The sequence below is a fragment of the Danaus plexippus genome, chromosome 11, assembly GCF_018135715.1.
Source record: "Danaus plexippus chromosome 11, MEX_DaPlex, whole genome shotgun sequence".
NCBI classification, from domain to species: Eukaryota; Metazoa; Arthropoda; class Insecta; order Lepidoptera; family Nymphalidae; genus Danaus; species Danaus plexippus.
This window is the reverse complement of record NC_083544.1, coordinates 9,028,793-9,050,473: the sequence shown is the minus strand read 5'-3', so window position 1 is coordinate 9,050,473 and position 21,681 is coordinate 9,028,793. Positions and strand designations below refer to the sequence as shown.

At 31.4% G+C, this 21,681-nt stretch overlaps 3 protein-coding genes across 4 annotated transcripts in view; 1 reads left to right on the top strand and 2 right to left on the bottom strand.

Annotated features, from left to right (window-relative positions):
• Nucleotides 1-363: 363 nt before the first annotated feature.
• On the bottom strand, nt 364-1,968 carry LOC116765610 (SET domain-containing protein 4). Its single transcript, XM_032655145.2, has one exon. It carries the CDS (start codon nt 1,747-1,749, stop codon nt 376-378), a length of 1,374 nt encoding a protein of 457 aa, XP_032511036.2. The 5' UTR covers nt 1,750-1,968; the 3' UTR covers nt 364-375.
• A 231-nt stretch (nt 1,969-2,199) lies between these two features.
• Nucleotides 2,200-3,679, top strand: LOC116765668 (mitotic spindle assembly checkpoint protein MAD2A). Its single transcript, XM_032655234.2, has 3 exons — nt 2,200-2,633; nt 2,778-2,924; nt 3,018-3,679. The coding sequence occupies exons 1-3, from the start codon at nt 2,564-2,566 to the stop codon at nt 3,422-3,424; spliced, it is 624 nt and encodes a 207-aa protein (XP_032511125.1). The 5' UTR covers nt 2,200-2,563; the 3' UTR covers nt 3,425-3,679.
• Nucleotides 3,680-4,120: 441 nt separating this feature from the next.
• The window catches only part of LOC116765822 (protein vein), a 41,480-nt gene continuing 23,919 nt past the window's right edge, over nt 4,121-21,681 (bottom strand). Inside the window, exons 2-6 of one of the 2 annotated variants that reach the window (XM_032655420.2) lie at nt 11,454-11,622; nt 9,318-9,463; nt 7,497-7,596; nt 7,266-7,324; nt 4,121-4,892 (exon numbers count right to left, since the gene is read on the bottom strand). In XM_032655420.2, coding sequence (XP_032511311.1) covers nt 4,870-4,892; nt 7,266-7,324; nt 7,497-7,596; nt 9,318-9,463; nt 11,454-11,622 — 497 coding nt within the window. In that variant the 3' untranslated portion in view covers nt 4,121-4,869. Of the gene's footprint in view, nt 4,893-5,455; nt 7,325-7,496; nt 7,597-9,317; nt 9,464-11,453; nt 11,623-21,681 lie in introns of those variants that run through there. The other variant, XM_032655419.2, reaches the window with a different exon arrangement.

The following is a 21,681-nucleotide window of genomic DNA, read 5'->3' as shown; positions in this document are numbered from 1 at the left end:
GGTATATTCTCTTGTGGCCGTTATGAGACCAGCTACAATATAATCGACATCATATAAGGACACGGTGTTAAGAATCCTCGAATGAAAGATCGTATTCTAAGCAATTAATTACGACCATACGAAGTATTTTTTTTTAATCCTTACTTTCTTTATGTTTTATAAGTAAGATAGAGATATATTCTGTACTATCCGAAATGCCACAAATTCAATTGACGCTTAAAATTTATGAACTTTTGAATAATACATTGCTAGAATATTCTGACAAATAGCTATTATAATTTTCTATTAACAAAAGCCAGTCGAAAAAAAATATTAAAATTAAATTTCACAAGTAATTAATAATTTTCTCAAAAATAAAACAACTTTGACAAAAATCTAACATTTAATAAACTTCTCCAGTATTGCAACATATTGCTTCATTAGATCTGTACAATTCTGTAAAATAATGTTTTGCTTAAAACTACTTAATCTATTTAATGCATTTTTAATATCTTTAAGCCTGTTTTGAACCAAGGGCAAAATAAATTCAATAATTACCCTATCATTGGAACATATGGCAGCTGAGTATATTAATCTACTTATATCTATATTTCTGTCATAATAATACTTTACAACCATCAACAGACCATAGAAATTGAAACTTAGGCCTCGGTTGTCGATATACAATTCCTTATTTAGACCATGGTTATTTATAAATGTGATCTGTTCATTGGATAGTCTTACTTTGCAATCCTTTAAAAATGAATCAATATTTTCATATGTAAAAGATACAAAATCAATATCGTTGTATGGCAGGTAGAAACCATATTCGGTTATTAATTTCAAGTTATGACTGTCTCCGTAGCATATAAAAACTTGTGTATACGGATCAAAATCATTCTTTGTGTAAATAGAAAAATGTACATCAGAAAATATATTCTCATTGAGTTTTGTTATTGATATATTTTCCATTTCCTTAGCAACCACTAACTTTGTCTCATTCCTGGCGCTGGGGCTGTGGTTTATCATATCTAAGTATGGACACAATGATATTTTAGTGTTATCATTAATTATAGATAATAATGAACTATCCACGTTTCTTAAATTTATAATTTTTGTTAAGTCCATGTACACACATCTAGTGTTAATAGTAAAATATGCCCATTCATATTCACACAGTGATATATACAATCTCAAATTTTGTACTTCAATGTTACTACTTCTACTATTCTGTAAAATATCATAAAAAATATTGTATGACATTTCAATGATATTTCTTTGTTTCATAATCACAGACACAATTTCTTCATCAATATGATTTTTCATATCATTCGGTAGATAGTACGGAACTGTATACATCTTTGGCAAACTCTCTAAGTATATATACCATTTGGATTTACTGCCCTGTGCTTTTAAGTACATAATATAAAAAGCCATCAGGGACTGGAATGACACCTTTAGCTTATATTTATCTAGACAATTAACCTTATTATCTAAAAAAATGCTACAAAATATTACATCCATCAATAAAGTAGTTACATTTATAGTTAAATTAAGTGGTAAGTTCAGCAGCTCCTCGCCGGCTGTTATTTTCTTTTTAGTTAGCAGGCCCCGTCCTGTATCTTTGAAAACTGCCAAAACTAATTTCTTGCTGTATTGCACTCCATGTTTCTTTAACCAAGAATTTAATAATATCAAATCATTTTCATTATTACACGTATGAAACTTATATAATTTTTCATGTTTTCGATTACGTTGAGTTCTGCCCATGTTTTAGGTTTATATAAACCAAATGAATAATTTATTCATAATTATATACAGTCTTTACTTAACGTATGAAATAAAAAAAATTAATCTGCTTAAGCACATTTTAAATTGATCAAGCAGGGTTTATGCCTTAATTTATAAATAATTGATAGAAACGAGACTAATAAAACTATACCTAGGGTAGGTATAGATTATAATTGTAAATTGACCTTTCAATATTGACTATTGAGAATCTGACATTGACTTTAGAGTTGTCGAAAATGTTTTCCATTTCTCAAATCGCAAATTATTTCTTTAATATTTTTAGAGAGGAGTAAAAATAATAAAATACTTTTCTTATTTTTTTGTTTGCTTTATTGTTTCAAGCTTTTTGTTTAGTTTAAATAAATACTCTAACATAATTTATTTTTTTAAGTGTGGCTTTTAATGTTAAAATTAATATTGAAGTTCTTATAAAAGAATGAAATCCTATTTTTCATGATATTGGGTAATGTAGTAAATATTTTGCTGTAGGATATATTTTTAAATAATTGAGGTTTAAGACAATTTTTATAATTTTTGTGTTTCACACTTGTATAATAACAAAGCATTTATCATTAGATTCTAATACTTTTGCACAGAATAAATATATGTGTATATATGGTTGACAGGCTCCATAAACTATAAAGGGTAATGTCAATTTAAACTTCTAAATTAACGGATTTGTTTTGCCGTTATCACCTTGCTTGGCAGTGTACCTTTTAGTATTTTTATTAACTTCATTACAGTGCTTTTTAACACTGTTTTATAAGCTAATTTTAAGATTTTTACTAAAATAATGTCTCAACAGCAAACAAAAAATTGTATAACGCTGAAAGGCTCTGCACAAATCATTTGTGAATATCTCAGTAAGTATTAAATAATATTTAACATTGAATTGTATTAATGCTTCAAGTTTTATTAAATATTTGATTCTTGACCATCGTTTAAAATAAAATTATTTAATGAATATTTTGCGGAAGTATGTGTAATGATTACAGTTTGAATTTCAGAATATGCCATTAATTCAGTATTATTTCAAAGAGGCTTGTATCCACCAGAAACATTTAAAGCAGAACAGCAGTATGGAATTACTCTTCTCATATCGGAAGACCAACAAATAAAAAATTTTCTTACAAATCTGTTGACACAAAGTGAAGGTATGTTTTTTATCATTAATGCCCCACATAAGTCTTATGAACATACTGAACATGTATTCCTTAAATGACTAACTAATATTATTTTTTTTTCAGAATGGATTCTCAACAAAAAAGTCAGTAAGCTTTCTCTTATAATACTCAATGTAGCTAACAAAGAAATACTGGAATGCTGGGATTTCAATGTACAATACGAAGATGGTGATGCTGTTTTATCTAAAGAGAAAAATGAAAAAGTAGGAAGTAAAGATTTGAAGAAAATACAGCAAGAGATCCGCGATGTTATGTTGCAAGTGGCAGCTACCATTTCATATCTACCTTTCTTAGATTGTAGATGTTCATTTGATGTTTTAGTTCATGCTAAGACCGATTGTGACATCCCGGAAAAGTGGGCAGAAGCCGAGCCTATAGCTATAACTAATGCACAGAATGTACAACTGAAGACCTTCTCGACCAGCTTACACAAAATGGAAACTGTTGTTAGTTACAAGCTTGCAGATTAAATACATTTGGTTTCAATGTAGCAATCTCTTAGTAAGTTTAACAATTTACCAGTTCTAGGCTTAAGTGTAGTAATTAAGTACTTTGTGGAAAATCAATTGGATGATATTAGGTTTAGTTTGTGCCTGAGTTTTGATTAAGTTTTGATAATTGTAAATATAGACTGTGATAGTATTGTAACATTAATGTTTTTGTCATTTGAATTATTTATTTTTTAATCTTTATATTCAAGGAAATTAAAAATACTTTGGTACAAATTATGTTTTATTTATTTTGTTAAAAAAGGGGAAGTCTACACTCTTATAAGGATGTTATGTTTAATGCAAAGTTCGTGATTACTTTATTAAATAACACATCTTCATTGATTTACTGTCTGAATGTTTTATTAATGATTTAGGTTTTTCGAATTTAAAAAAATGCTTCTATTGACGTCTAAGTATCGTCGTATAAGACGTCTGACTCGTCACCTCGTCTGCCCGTGATCACGGTTGCTGCTAAGTAACCGAAACGTCGGGATTATGTAGTTTTTAAATAATAAAATCCGCGTAGTAAATCCGAATAATACTAGTTTCATTTAACTTGGGACCCTGTTTTTGAAGTTAAAAAAAGCTAGTAAAATACTGTTAATTATTAGGTGTCGCAGTTGGTTAAGTTTACATAATTAAGTGAAGAGTTTTCGAGGAAAAACAACAACAAGATTAGTTTTTTTTTTGTTTTTTATTAAAACAAAGCACTTACAATTAGCTAATTAAGCGTACAATAAATAATGTTAAACCAGCAAATAATACTGTACAAACCGTTGTTACAACCTAACCGTTCGCGTCACACGACATGTAACGTTTGATGTTGTGGAGATTCTGTTTGTTAAAAATAACTCATTAAAACGTATATATCTTAATTATTTTAATAATATGAACAATGAGGTGGGATCGTTTTGAATAAATGGGTGGTGAATATAAAAAAATATTTTTTTGTTATTAATTAAGAACATAATAACTTTGATATACTCCTTAATACATTGAATGAATTTGCAAGTCGGGTATTTATATATTGGACTTAGTACTTATCGAGCTAGCTATAAAAATACGTAGACACTTTCTAAATTGCATAAATATGGGACTGAATTTGACGTCTTGTCATAATAGAGCAGATGTATAAAAATATTACAAAAGCTGTCAGTTAAAATATGTGTGTGTTTTTTAATATCTATAACGATTCAGCTTGGGGTTCTAATTTATCAGTCTTGTATGCGTAATATAAAAAATAGATTCAGAAATATTCAGGGATTCGACAGTCGGTGACCATTAATGTCATTTATAAGGATAAAGGCATGGACGCATTATAATATAGTGATGATTTTAAGCTTACAATTCTATAAAATGCGGGAATGATTCGTAATTATATCAATAGGAATTAACTTCGCCGAGTAGAATTGTTTTAAAGTCGTTCACCACAATCGTTCTCCCAAATCTGAAAAATAAATATTGTTAATAAACAATAAAAAAAAATCTTATTTTTTTCTACATTCTATCTAATGTATATTAACATATATCTGTATAATATATATACCTAACGATTATGAGTCTCAACATATGTTATGCAACAAAATTATGTCCACACATATATCTAAGAGAACAATATAAATATTGTATTATTCATGCATGGTGGATTCTAATAAACTTGTTATCTCACAACAAATAGTAAGTAATTGTTAAAGTGATGGTTTTAATAAATGTATCCAGAGCATGCTTCCCTTAACATTAGTGACTGAAGAAGCATTAGTATTCTGACAAACATGAAAAAATGTAACTGAACGGGTATTCAGACGGATTCGCAGATCATTCATACGTTCTATGAATACTCAAAGACAAAAAAATAATGTTACATTTTCCCATTCAATGAAATGAGTGCGGATAGCGAAGATTTAGTGTACAACAAAAAATAAATTTGGAATAAAAATACATACCGTGTTCCGTAAAATTCCACCGTAATTTCGAAGGATTAAGGAAAGTGCAAAAAAATAAAAAAACAAATAAATTATCGTCTCTCTGTTAATTCCAACACTCATTCTTTTATTGTAGTTTTGGTATCTTCATTACATAACATAACACAATATTTTGCACCTTAGTATTTGTTGTGAGACTACAAATAAAAAAAAGTGAAATGACGTCAAAGATGAGCAGAAAACAGTAGTAGTAGAAAAGTGAAGGCTTTCACCCAAAATAATGGTGTTATAAAAGAAAAATAATAATGTTGCAGCATTGACGTCACTTTACCTGTGCTGTAATGCCCTATAACCCTCAATCTGCATTTAATAATAAATAGACCCCTTTCTAGTTAAATTACATATAAATAATGCACTTAATCAAGAACTTTATACAAAATGAAATAATAGTTAAACTAGGACGAAGCCATCTGTTGAATAAATATCGGTCCCATGTAGCGATGTAAGTACATAAGATGATAAAGTCGCTATATCCACAACCATTCATCCAAATATCGACACTATTAATATAATAATTTATTTATATAGTCTAGATTTTATGAATTAAAACTGCTATTTGACTAGCTGGAGTTTGTCCGGTTTCGCAGAAAATTTTAAAAAGCCTGAAAGCCGGTTCCAATAAAAAACTAAATGTCGGTTATAGTGATTTAAATAAATAAGTATTGTTGAAATGATTCTTAATATTAAGAAAAACTGCTGTTTAATGGACGCGTGAGTCACAGTTAAGTCGGGAACTGTGATAAAATTAAGTCTGTATTCTATTTCAAAGGTGTAACTAACTAACGAATGAACGAGACGAAATGACAGTATTATAACAAAAATCTTTGCGTATGGATAGATATATTCAAGAATGAATGAATGAATTAATGTTTGATTGTATGAATAGAAACCGGCCGTTAGCAGATATAATTTCTCGAGAAAAAGAAAATTTTGCCTAAATTTAACTCAGACAATGTAAGTAGATTTTGATACTGTTAAGGAATTCGCATTTGAATGTGTTTTGTTAATATTAATAATGTAAAAAATCTTACCCTAAAAGATATGTACAAAACTTGCAAGTCTCTTTATCAGAATAAAATTAACCTATAATGAGTTATCAAACCTTAGTAAATAACAATGTAAAAATTGCAAAACTACAAATATGTGTAAAATATTTACAACTTTGTATAGACATAAAACGAATCTGATATTATTTTTTCTAAATGATTTTACGGAAGGCTCTATAAATAGTATTTTATTGAACTATGATGATCTAAAATGCATAATAAATTTAATATTAACGTTAACTTAACATTATAATCTCACTGGGCCAGCTATTTATATAATACATTTTATATTTATCTATAATAGTTTAAAGCTTTTGCTAAGAACTTTGTGGTTATAAAGCAAAAAAATAATTATTACTTTTGTTATTATTGTTAAAAAAAAATAATAATAATGGACGTCTAATAATTTTACGACACACTATAGAAGCTGCATGTATTCTCGTATCGATTTCGAGATACAAGAGTTTCTAATAAAATATATAAAAATGGGCATGCAAACAGCTGGCCCCATAACAGAAAGTCGCTGTAATGCAACAAATTATATATATTGAAGCTTTCTCTATTACGCTACAAAATGCGCACGGACTAGGTAAATATTTTCTGCATAAAATCTCTTTAGATGATGGCTGGAAATTGTCGCATCGAAAAAAAAAATATCTTCCAAGTCCGAGAGAGCGCGGGAAATTTGAACAGTGCTAATATATAATTGGAACGAGGTGGGTATCGGCTACGCTGGCTAGCAGTAGTAGGACGTGGAGAGGCCCAGTTTGCATGTGTAGGAATGATACATACTGCTCCTATTTGACACGTCCTTATTTTCGCAGCGTTGCCCGTTGAAGCCTTCCGGGCATCTGGAAAGTAAGTCCAAGTTTTTTATCTATAGAAATTGTTCGATAACAGCTACTACGATAAAAGCTTTCTGTAAATGATTATGCTTCTATTATAATATCTTCTAAGTTTTTTAATACAATGTAATATTTAAAGCACAAACAACATTTGTTACATATATTTTTCAAAACTTACTTGCAAGCTTGCTCTTGAACGAGCTCAAAGAATAAACAAGTGCCTCCATTCAGACAGTACGAGGCTGGGTCAGGCATCGGACAAGGGGCGCCGAGGATCGCTGGAATTATTAAATAAATTTATTAACGAGACTTTTCTACATTATCAAATCACGACTGATGAGAAATAACTTTATAGATTTAATATTACGATCCAAGAATTGCTTTCCAAGTATTCGAGTTGAGACATTATGTGTTTAAAGCAAAGAATACTAATTAAGTGTATTAAATTGGTTAGTAAGGCCAGTTTTGTTCTCTCAAAATATGAAGTATCGGAAGCCAAATTCTCATTTAGATATTACGAGTAGTAGACGGTAACTAAACTTTAATCAATTTAATTTTCTTTAGGTTTTTATGCTCAATTACTTTCTTTAGAAATAAAAATATAATAATTTATTAATCATAATATAGAATATCTCAAAATTAAAGCAAGATTTTTCATTTGTCGCAATTTATGCCCTAAAGTGTTGTCAATCCTGAAAAAGTTTGTCAGCTGGTGGGTTTGGTTTGGTAAAAAAGGAGAGTTACAGGATTGAATAACAGTAGAGACTGTTTTAGTGAGACGATAAATATACTGGTTGTCCGGAAACTAATTTCTGGTCATTAAAACAATTCATAACGGAATCTGCCTTCTAGATCTTGATTTACCACCAATAGATATCGTTTTGTAAGGTTATTTGAAGTCGGAGGTCTATATCAACAATTCTCCAACCAGAGAAGGAAATTAAAATTTGTAATTAACTAAATTCAGATACATTTTTTGGAAAATCGTCGTGGAGAATTTTGATGAAAAACTGTTGTCGAGTCAGCAAAGACGTTAGCGAAGTCACCAAAGTCAGCAAAGACGTTAGCGACGAAGCTATTTGTCCGATGTTTTATTTGCCAAAAACCCTGGCTGAATTCAATGTGCACACCTAAAACTGTGTTTTCCATCTAATTAAAATTTTGCGTTAATTTTTTTTTTGAGATCAATAACGGTGTGTATAGTTGGCTAAGAACAGCTGATATTCGCTTAACAGTTGGTTATTCATTATGGGTAAATGATTGGATGGGCTTTTATCTTATATTACATTGTTTATCATTCGCGGAATCCACCGACAACTTTTCCCGTGTAAACTGAAACGGTATTGAAACGGTTAACAATAGCCAACATGTTGGATTCCAGTTATTTCGAAAGGTCTCCTAGCTGATGTTTACGGTATAAATATATAATATGCGTGACGTCATTGGCTGCTAACACACATAAGCGCACAATCAATTATTCAAACAACAAGCTGTTGGTGATTTATCAAAACGAATCAAATCGAAAATAGATAATAAATTTTCATAAACTTTCTGCACAAATATCAAGGGACTTAATTTATGTTTGTCAAAGGGAGATATTAAAATTTATATGGTTACAGATTTATTTTCCCTATCTGAAGAGAACTAATGAAACGACAGAAACGACATTTTAATTTTAGATACCTTTGTGACAGTCCCTCCACCATTTTTTCAAATCTCATATTTTTCCCTTCACTTATAAGTTTTCAGGGCACATTTGCATGTATACATATATTGTGCATTACATACAAAATATATTTTAGAGATCGTATCGTATAATAAAAAATCAATATTCCATTTAATTATAAATTGTGATCCAAATAATAGCTGAAATTTGCTTTAATTTTAAAAATTAATATACCAATTTTTTTTGCCGTGCCATACAATGTGTGTCTAAAACTGCAAAGTTACAAAGGATATGAATGAATGCTCTTAATTTTTATGGAAGTGGTATACTCACAAGTATCCGGTGCGGTGGCGACTGGTGCCACGACGCTGACATTAGCGCTGGTTACAGCAGGAGGTCCTATAGCGCCCTGGGCTCGACACTCGTATGTGGCGGAGTCCTCGCGACGAGCGTGGCGGATCACGAGGATCGAGCGACGTCTGAAATAAATTACTACATAGTACAAAATATCACAGAGAATACTCTCTAGTACCAGGTAGTTCCTGGGCGGGGACTGGAATTAAGATGAATCTCGTCACGAGATCTAATATTTTCGCGAGTATTCATTGAATACTCAGAATTGTCATAGAGGGATGTCAGAGAAGGACATTCCCATCTCGTCTGCCCGTAATAACGGTTGCTGCAAAGTAACCGAGACGTCGGGAGTATGTAGTTAATATAATCATAAACGTGTAATTCCGAAAAAAATTAGTTTTATTTTAAGACCAATCTCGTCCTGAAAACTTATAATAGCGATTTCAATACACATATCCCCATTAATGGTATTGGACTTCAGGAACGAACTGTAGAGTACGTATAGAATATGCTTCAGCGCTAAGTCAAGAGGGTATTAATAATGGACAAAATATTAGTGATTGTATCTACACTTGAAAAGGAATTTCGCATTGTGCCAACATAGAAAGATGTCTTAAAATCTATATATATATTAATTTGTTAATACAGTTTTTATTTTCTGAATGGTGCGTAACAAAATTAAGGGATCGAAGAGCAGAGTTGTCGTGTGATTAATAAATTAAACAGGCTATAAAATACAGAATAAATAGATTGAGTCGACTTTTGTTTGTCTTCAAGGTGATATCACTAAAATTAAGAATTCTTTAAAATTATATGTGCTAAGAGTGAGTTATTTTAGCACATAGTACATACTAAGCTTTTCATGCCTGGCTTCAATACGTAGTGTTCATATATGTATATCTCTGTACGATAAGTTCATCAGTAAAACGATCCGTGAAATTACTGTTCGTATCACTTAATTATGATTATGTTCAATTACTCAAACAACTGTTCCTTTGAACGTTCCAGAACGATCTATATCACCTTAGGTCAATGGCAGCCTGTGCCAGCTATTACTGATGTAATTGTACGTTGCATTAATGTAAGCAACATAAGACTATCATTCTAACTGTTCGATACCACACCATCATCAGACCGTATACAGACAAACGGAATACAATTAGAATTCATATTCCTTTATTCTAATTTGTATTTCACGTGATTGGAACGTTACTTTGACAAGATAAGATTAAACTTATTGTTTCAAACATTTAGAAACAATTTGAAGCCTTTAAATAAGGTTTGTAAGTACGTCAAAACGAATTGTTATTTTCTTTATTCAAATTAGTTCAATGATGTAACTCAATTTTATTTAATGCAATTTGGAAAGACATAAAATGCATCGTAAAATTTTGCGAGGTCGAAACAAAAGCTTCGTAGGGCAGACACGTTTCAGAATCTAAATAATTTTAAACAGATCATAAACTTTAAAATTATGAAACCGATAGTAAACATTATGCAACGAATTTATTTAAGATTATTTTTTGAAAATATATTTTTTCGTTGAATTCTTACAAAATGATAAAGCAGTTGTTGAAATAAGATTATAAGTTTTCATTTTACCAAATATATCTATAATAAGATTTTTATCTAAAATATATTTTGAATGCCAACATCATTATATTTAACTAGTGTAATTTTTTTAATCGCTTTTGTAAATATTTTGTATTGTTGTCACGTTTTTAATCGAAATAATATATATTTTTCGATATTATATCAAAAAACAAGAAGGTAATATGGTAGAAGTGGCCCACTTGTTCAACGGAATTTTGTATACAGATTTAAAAGAGTCAATTAAGAAAAGAGGATGTATTCAGGCACAAGAATTAAAAAAAAGTACTATAAAACGCAATTCACTACGATCACTATCTCTAGCCAGCCGTAGGTAGGTATCGCGTATGTTAGATTAACCTATATGTAAACTGCAGCAATTAGCTGTGCTCTACGAACTGAACAGTATCTCTTTCATTAACAATTGTGTATGCGATTCCAGCAATAAATTAGGTGATATTCTTATGTAACAAATGGATATACGTATAATATTTATGTGACTATTCTCTGGTATATAACGCTTACCTATAATTTTGCACCCGGAACCGCCTGAGTGCGATTTCGGCGACTGGCCGGCCATCCCTGTACCATGATATCCTCGGCGGAGGACGAGCACTGGCTCGACACTCCAATTTCACTCTACTTCCTCGAGAAATACGAACAGATTGCATTGGCTCTATCCGAGCGGGGCTACCTGTAATATATACAATAATAGATTAAAAATAATTAGGATTGAATAAATAAAAGTTTGAAGAAAGATTACAAAACTTTAATATCCATAATACTTAGATGAAGATTTAATTTAATTTATTTGGATTCAAAATTAAAATGCACTATGTGTCATCGAAAAAGACGAAAACAATTCAGATGTTCGTAATTCGCCGAAGTTCGTCTAAAAATCCTCTTATTTATGATATCTTAAGCTATTGTTTATGTTCACTTGCCAAAAGCGTAATGCCCGCACCGCAAGCGATGTACAATATTATACTATTAACGTAGTACGCGTGAAAATTTCCACGTTGGTTTCTCTCTCACCTCGGGAACACTTAAAATCGAGTCGCCTTCAAAAGTCCCTACTAAAAATAAGTTACTGTCATTAGGCCAATGGCCTTATTATTTCGGTTGACGGGTAACATATGTAAGAACAGAAATAAACTGTATGTTATCTAAACAGGAGTCATTGGACACCCTGCGACCAAAAAAAATTGGCCACGTTTCAGTGAATATGTTACGATAAATGAGACATTTTATGATTCGTTGTTATGAAACAGTGATTGAATGTGTTTTGATTTTATATAAGTCTGCATTCGTCTTCATAATATGCAGCCGAAGATGTTGATTTAAAAAATTATTAGAGATCTTATTTAATATAGATTTGTTGACGAAATTAGCTATTATTATATTACTATCGACCCGACTTAGATTTCATATAATTTCATTTTCATAATTATATAATACAAAGATTAAAAGAAACTTTTTTTTCGTGACAGACTTCTGAATGGCTGAAAGGGTGTACGTTTTGACGTTTGACTAAAAACTCTAAAAATCTCTAAAAATCTTAGAAAAATCGTTTTTACCATCGTGACTGGTATATTCAAAATATAGCCAATCTTGAATGTAATATTTAAATGACCCCGACAAATCAATTTGTGTTTTGAGTAATTAATATAAGAAAACACAATTTCTGAAAATAAAATAAGTTATAGTTTTGTTGAGTATATATATCCATTAATGCCAGCTACCCACGTGTTCTCTCATATAGGAATTTTCTTTAGACACGGATAATTGGTTATAATGGACATGGTCATTATGTTTTAATCTAGTAGAATTGCCAATATGACGTCAGGCCATTGAGGTTGTACGCCTACTTTCATTCATAATACGCTCTAAAACGGAATTCCTCGCCTTGCCAATGGACTCGCCTACAGACTGACGTACTAACTTTAATATGAATGAACCATCCATGACTATATTTTTGACGGATGTTCTCAAAAAGATGTCTACTATGAGGGAAGCGAAATACGTCACCAAACGTCAACATATATGCAATTGATAACTTAATAAAAAAAATATAATAATTTCACATGTGATGTGAATTTCAGGGATTCGAGGGAAAACAGCTTAGTCGAACATTTACAAGAAATCTCGAATCCCTGAGAAGTATAACTATAAATAATATTTAACATGTTTTCATACGCCTCATTCGTGTTATATCACTCGTGAAAAATATGACGCAGTTGTTTTGTAAAGCCAGTAGGTACGTAAGATTTCATCAGGCTGAGAAAAATTTACACACTCTCGTGAGTCCAATTATCTGTGGCGGTTGTCACCAGACTTTATAAATAGCACATCCTGTTCGGAAACTGAATTGGACCGCAGGTAATCTGGATGGAAGCCAAACCACTATTAAGGACCGCCGCTGTCATTGAAACATTTTATATTTCTAAGAAGTCACCATTTAAAACTTTTATTAACGATATTTCGAGGTCTCAGCTCCTCCATTTCCTTTCTATAATGTATCCAAATTAATTTAACAACGAAAGATTGTTTTGCTAGTGCTTTGATCTGTTCCTTCAATGAACTCGGTGACAAAAATTTACATGAAGTTCAATATGGAAATAATTTACGATTGTCTCACCTATGAGTGCCTTGGCAATCATAGGTGAGTGCATGTTATTAGAGCTTGTAGACATAGTAATATCTATGCCAATAATATAAATGAAATTTGGAGATTTTGACAAACAGCATAAATTGTGTTAAATTTATCAAATATTTATTTACTTATTGTATAGATAGTCATTAACAAAGATCATTTAATAATAAAGCTCTTCAAGACATTAGACAGTGTTCAAAAGTTGACACAGATTTAATAAAGTGTGTCAGTTATACATCCATAGACAATAATTAAAGAGACATAGTTCCGAATCAGAAACAGAGATGGCGTCAGCCTCGCACAATTATAAATATCCTAGTGGCAATTAAAGACAGGCGGAGAAACGATTCAAAATAAACCTAGCGACGGAATTGTATTGCATCTGAGAACATTTGTTGCTACTCCACTTTGTTTTGTTTCAATACAAGTGGAATGATAACATGAAGCAAAGTATTCTATTGTATTAGATCGGTCTTGTGTTTTTGGACATTTTAATTACAACTTACTGGAAAGTAATGGTAATTAATGAATAGCAACGCCAGTGATCAGTTACTGCAAAATAAATGAACCGTCAGATAAAATTTACAAAACATATTTAATATTTATTGAAATTTGCACTCGCAAAAGTCTTAGGTGCGTTAACTAATTGTTATTTGAAGAAAATTTCCAGGATCTAATAATCACTTAAAACATATTATACATATTAGACCTAACGTAACACATAGCATTCTATCGCTTGAAAAGAAAGGTATAGCGATGCTGATGTGGCCAAAATACCCCCATATCATTTTCTTTGTCAAACTACCCTCTTCTCCTACCACACAACATTATAAACTTCTTCCTTGACTGGGTCATTTTGCAAAAGAAATTTTTTGAAACCTTCCTGTTAATCGATTTAATAACTTTACGTACAAAACCTTAACTAACTCTATCGTAACGTACAGAAAAATAATTTTATTATTGGAAAATTATAAAGTGATGTTAATAAAAGTTACAATAGCGTAGGCCTAGTAACGTAACTGATAATCATCTTGTGAGTTCGTTTGCTAATAAAATGCTTTAATATATGTATGTTGAAAGCAATTACTTATAATACAACACACACACTATCTTAGAGTCACTATTAACTTAATAGGAGACTTCTATAAGAAGATTTTTTCTTGATTTATAAAGTTGAAAGCCTATATACACGAATCTAATAAGATGTACTACAAGAGATAAGCATCAATATAAAATTTAATACAATATTCTCACAAAAACGACGTACAAACTTATGTTGCCATCATATGTAAGTGGTAACTATGACGGTCGCCAAAGGCCGAATTATGATGGTGAGATCGATCATATAAAACAGTTGAATCAGAAGTATTACGAATAACGTGCTCATAAATTAATACACTTACTAATATCAATTAAGATTCTTGATTACTTCAAACTTATTCTTAATTCAAAATATATGTAAACAATAATATAAAAATCAATTGAAATTTAAAATCTGTTATAATCCTGTTGGTTTACGTCGTACTTGAGGGAATTCTACTACTACGTCTGATGGGTCAGTTTTTTAGCGCGCTCGGGTTTCCTTTTGATACGATCTGTTTTTTGTGAAGGCCCGGTTTGGTCCCGGCGACTCCTTAAACAGTTACACTCGAGAGGCAACCCCGCGGTATTGTTTTAAAATGACCACGATGCGTGCGCAGACGCGTATAATGCCTTCGCAGAAATGTGTTGCGGTTCACTTAATCCACTGTCATTTCATTATACGTTTTTTATTTAATCAATCTTATTTGTTTGGGAATTATTGAATATCACCTATGCTGTTGATGACGGCTAACCCGTGGCGTGTGTTTTATTGTATCGTAAGTAATGAAAGTAGAAACTGTTTTTGCTGACCAGGTTATAAGTATATAGATTTTGAATAAACGTTAAAGTGCACTCGCGTATGTCGAATGGCGGCCGGCGGAATCAATACAATCTTTTGTTCATCCTCACAAGGCTTGCTTACGATAAGCGCATCCCATTCGGTCTAAGGACAGTAAAAGTATACATTTATTTGCTTTTTCTCTTTTCTGTTATGTCTAAATTCAGTCTTGACTTATTCCACGTAGTGTTGCCGGTGCAAAAACTTTTCATTTGTAAACAAGGCTTAGCTTTGTTTGGGTTGTATCATATACTATGTTTATACGGTAGGTATATGTAGCTATATGTTTTATTTATGGTTATCATGAAATCTATTTTTCAACCTTCGTTATCGTTTTTATGGAGAATCTTTTATCTTCTGAAACTAAATGTGCAGAAAACTCAATATTTACCAACACCTTAAATAGATTTGATAAATTTAAATCGTTACGTATCAGTATCTTACAAACATGATGTAAAGATGTAATTACAATTTAAACATTGCATACTCAACAGACGCTCAATGTTAAATTTATTGTTTAAAAAACAACGTAATTAATACTCAAGTAATTATCGGCTACAGTGAGCTGTTTACAGTTGATTTAATGACATTTTTAATCAAAACACGCTCTCGTTTCATGACATTATTGCAATCAACACAATGACAATTGCTTCGTAGTAAGCTTTAGTTTATACGTAGGATGAAAATTACCATCGAATTACTGACGTTTATAGTTTTGAATGTAAATTCCTCGCATGATTCCCAAAATTCAAAGGGACAATTATGACCTATCAAAATTAGTATGAAATATTTCATGTTAACTAAATTGCTGGAGGCTTGATTTAATATTACATGCGTGGTAGCCGAATTTGAGATTACTCTGGTGTTCAAGAAAAAATTTGCGAAAAATTCGAATATCTTCAAAATAAACTAAAACAGTGTATTTTTTTTTGCGATATGTATATTATTTATTTAATGAAATGAATCAGACTGTTCGATGCCAGAAGCCGTTCTCAATATTGATTATGCACCTAAAATGTATTCCAGTGATTTTGGCAAAGTTTGCGTGACACTTGGGGCGTTAACCGATTTAGGAAATATTTTTAGAGTTCGATGACTTTTGTTTAGAGGTCGTCTCTGTTGCTAGGCCTCTTGCAGGATGAAAGTGATTTAAAAAAATATTTTTTTTTATTAAAAAGCCATCACATATTTTACTATTTCACTTTAAACTTTAATGACTTAGATGTACATGTATATTTTTATGTAAGGTATAAATATGTATTACTATAATCGAATATCTTAAAGCTCATATATATGAATATTTATTATACAGTTATCAGATACATATTTTGTTAAATAAACAATATGTGCGCTATTCAAATAATGTCATCGACAAATGTAAGGCGGCGGACAAATCAAAGGACCCGAAGCATTTTAAAAGCAAACAGCACCAATTGTTACTATACAACAATTTTATACACTACTTACGGCTATTTGCACAGAAATTGATCACAAAACCGAATATACAATATGGATTGGGCATATTATAATGAAAGGGACGAATATATGAATTAAATGTGCGATGGAAAAGGACGGAGTGGAGAAACAGTTGAGACCACAGCGTTCTGTGATGAAAGAACGAGTAGAATACCAATGACGGCACACTGCGCAGGAATCCATCCGAGAAGTGGAGTAACTGGTGACGTCGATGTAACGAGAGCCGCGCGAAGGTGGCGATCAACAACTGGGTATTTTAGACGATTGGATTGGAGCTCTGTAATGAGTTCCGTGAAACAACAATGCCATCGATGAAAATTATCCCTGTTAGTCTTATAGAACACATGGGGTAACAATTTCCAAAGTAGCTACAGACCTGAGTTCATTAATCAGGTATAAACAAATAAATTTGGAACATAAAAATTAATTATAAAAAGGGATTATCAAAATTCGCCCCCACAAGCGGCATTCGCGGTTCCAATCGATACAATGGCCTTAATTGTGGTCCGATTAACGTCGATTAAAGTCGATTATGGAGCTCAGAGCAAAAACAATCAGAAACTGTAATTAGACCTCCGTCTGTTACCATTCAGACGAAAAATGTTAAATACCATGTCACTGGACAAGAAACGTCAGCCGATTCTAATGCAGAACGTAGCAAATTGATCTGATCAACCAAATTTGGTCTTATTGTCATTAAAATAAAGACTAAATAAAAACAAGGACGCGTCAGATTCCAGGATAATCGATGCATATGGATGATACGGACCTAATGTAGTTCAAGTTTGAATATAGAGAAGAAGATTCCGTTTGCATATATAGCGACTGGCATTTGATGTACAGTAATGTTTTTATTCACAGCGACTTAACTTTCTTACGTCCGATACATGCTTAGATTAATAGGCTTTACTTATAATTGTGGTACTTTACATGTATCGTGATCTTAATGTCTGGCTTGGAATGTTCGCCACGCGTCAAAGAATACCCTAATTAAATTAAACAGAATATATATTTAGAGATGTGGCGTGTCGAGGAATTCGACTTCCACACCGCCAGCATCACCCCGTGCATACAAACTATGATGAAAAGGAAAGCATCCACGGACGGCATACAAATACTGCAACTATCTGATTGATGCACGAGGGAATTAATTCAATTTGTAAGTATTACATTTTTTAAGCTAACATCGACTTTCAAGTATCCGAGGGCTTTTTTCAAAGTTTAACATAATGTTTGTGGTCGCAATAAAATCGACGTGTTGTGTATTATAACTAGTTTCAACTTCGCAGGTGGGTTTGTCTGCCTTTAATATTTTTTTTCATGATAAAACGCTTGCTGATCGTCGTATGCTGGTAAAACGTGTGGTCAACGAGAATAGAAGGAAGTTGACGTCCAAATTTCAAATACGCGAAGGAATTTTTTATCTGGTATTTTATATGTGGTGTTACATGTATCAGCTGGTGACAGAGCTACAAACTACATCAAACAGAATCAGTCGATCCACGGTTATAATGTAAGGTCACTTCGTAATTGATACCAGTATATGGAAATGTTTACTACAAGTAAACCTATCAACTGTTCGTGTATTTTATTATTTCACACAAAAGCGATCGTTTCCACCTTCCTTATTAAAATTATAAAGTACGAATGAGGTCAATTGTAACGTATTTATATAACCCGGTTGTGTTACAGCGAACCCGATCTAGTTTACTATTTCGGACAGCCTTGAAGTAATCTTATAGTTTCTTTTTGTTTTTAATAATTGTCTTATAATATATATTGAAAGAATACCAATTATTAACAGTAGTACTAGCACATTTATATGTGTATATACATATATTTGTAACTGTTACTGGCCCTTCCTTGATAAATTTTTATAAACATTATTAACAGTCCATTCCATTATGTTCCACTAACTAAAGAAATAATATTATAGTTTCTCAAATAAAAAGATCTAACAGTTTAAATGTCATTAAAAGTTTAAGAACCATTAAACTATAATATAATTAGTATAAGCTGATAAAAGAAAAAAACAAATCCCATACTTTATCTCACAGGCGTCTTTATCGACGAACTCCTAAATCAAAGATTAGGATCTCGGTTAGCAGACAAAACAAAACATGCAAAAGATTTGGACAATAAAATTAAGATACTGTTAGGATAAAAAGATAGCCGTTAGACCACAGCTTCCAAAAAATGGAATTCTTTAAGGAAATACTTCATTTCTAGTGTCCAAAGAAATAGTTTGAAGTTTTGCTGCTCTCTCATAGGACTACGTTAATTTTAATAAGTTTTAAAGGAATTTTATCATAGCAATTGGATATATATAATGATATTGTGTAATTGGTTTATCTTTATGGCTTTATTCCAACAGTATCAATGTAATGTTTCAGAACAATGCAGTCGTTCCTCGTAAAAATTGCATTTCGGTATCGGAAAACAAAAAAAAAAAGAAATCCTCACATAATTTTCACCGTAAAAGGTGCAAAGTTTAACATAAAAATAATAAGGTCGCCCGCGCATGCAAAAGTCGAAGAAAAATTAAAAACTTTCGCCGGCTTTTTTCGTACATCTTATTGTTTTTGGCTTGCATTTTCGGAATTCTACCATTTACATAAATGCCGTGCTTTGTGCAGCCGAATAGGCGCCGACTGCAAGGCGTAAGGCCGCATTCGCACGGTGACTTGTAAATGGTAATCACGTCCGCTTTTAGGGTTCCCTATTCGACTTCAGACTAAACATTACAAGACAATACGATATTTTATGATGAATTTTTGCTATAAATAATTCTATAATAAATGTTCAGAAGTAATGATGTTTATTTTATACAATATATAGTTTTTTACTGTGCTTTAGAGATCATAATTGTAACGACAATTAATTTATTGAATGACATGGGATAAATGTCTTTTTTAAATAAATAAAAAAAGCAACACAATAAGTTGTTTCAGTAAATATAGTCATTGTTCGAGAAAAAGAATAGACTATTCTACATTAATGACAATCTTTTAAAAACATGTTGTTGCCTTTGCCGATACTATTTTTATATAGAAAAAAATTCTTCCATTTTACTCAATAGACATTAATCATGAAAATAGCTTTCAGATTAACCATTGAAGGCAAGACTTCGTTACAAATATTCATTAATACTCCTAGAACAATAAAAGGTGTCGGTTTGAATATTGAAGGCATTTATTATATTTGTGATGAAAAGTGGAGGCAGACATTTTCTATTAAAATTCCAATTCAATGCAGCAGGGAAATCCGAAAATAAAGATAGTTTAGACATAAAAACGTAAATGCCTCCAGAAACTGATGCTACTATAAAGAATGAACCGCAAAAAGCGATGCAACTATTAGTTCATCCGGTATGAACGAAACTAGACTTTAATCGTTTTTAATAAAGGTTATAATGTCAGCATATGGTCCTTCAAATTTGTAATTATATTCTGACAGTTGGAAATCAGCAAAGGGGCCGACTGTCAAAAAATCGGCGCCAAGCAACGCGTCGTAAATAAAACAACCAAATAGCAATAAAAATGAGATATTCGAATTTGGCACAGTTTGGTTCATACCCTTTTAAGTTTCGGAGGGCTTTGTTGATTGAAAACTATACTGTTTGTGGGCTTACAACATGTGTGAGGGAATCGATGGGGGCTTTATTAAAGAAGCCGAGATCGGAGAAGACGGTGTTGTTGTGTGTGTGAAATTGGCATAGAAATAAATACATATTGATTCTGATTTGATATAATACACCTCGAGTAGAAAATATTTATTTCATAAGATATATTCTAGATGGTACTACAACAGTTTGAGCCGACATTATAAAAAATAATATTACTCAAGACACAATTCTATTTCAGTTATGAAGAGTTACTCATTCAAATGTGTCTAGACGGCTGTAAATATTCCAGTTTATTGCAAAATTTGTACACCCGGTAGCTTCATACAAATTTTATTGTTCATCTTAAAAAATCATAATTCATACATTATATTTTGATATACAAGTACCACTTGCTTTGAATTATTGTCTTAAATTTATATATATTTTTTTAATTCTCTAAAGCCGGGAACACACTATCAAATGAGATTTATTATGGAAGATTAAGGTGTGTATATATATATATATATATATATATTCTGGTTGACAAAGATGTCACAGGAGACCACTCATTTCAATCCAAAGTCAAACCAAACTAATTTAAAGATCAACCCAAATGTCCGTATAAAAAGTGCACAAGTAATAAAACACTAAACGTATCACAATTTAAAACACAATTTACAGTTCATGTCACAATAAAAACATCAGAATGTCACGAAGCGACTAGAAGTTAATTATTTTATATATTGTGCATTCACCTTAGTACTTGGCAATGGTGCAGATACAAATTGCAATACATGTGCCGTGAATTTGAGGTCGTTATATTACATAAAGCATGATTCATAGTAACTATACATGTATTCGGCTATTTGCATCTTACGATTTAGCTGATAGTATCCCAACACTATGACTCATATCGATGAAATGGAATCTTACGATCTTATTCACGATAAATCACAGCATTTGATCTGTCACACTTTTCCTAGCATGAGTAATTTTGAGATTCTCAGGACGGATTTTCATCAAATTGTTCATTACTAATAAAGCTTCTTGAAATAATTAAAAATATTTCAGTTTAATATTGCAATTGTCAACAAATAAT

Excerpts from the sequence above, each read along its gene's own strand:
- LOC116765668 (XM_032655234.2), top strand. The coding sequence starts at position 2,564 with ATGTCTCAACAGCAAACAAAAAATTGTATAACGCTGAAAGGCTCTGCA. Across the intron at positions 2,634-2,777 it reads AATCATTTGTGAATATCTCA|AATATGCCATTAATTCAGTA; the intron begins GTAAGTATTAAA and ends TTTGAATTTCAG. Across the intron at positions 2,925-3,017 it reads TCTGTTGACACAAAGTGAAG|AATGGATTCTCAACAAAAAA; the intron begins GTATGTTTTTTA and ends TTTTTTTTTCAG.
- LOC116765610 (XM_032655145.2), bottom strand. The coding sequence starts at position 1,749 with ATGGGCAGAACTCAACGTAATCGAAAACATGAAAAATTATATAAGTTT.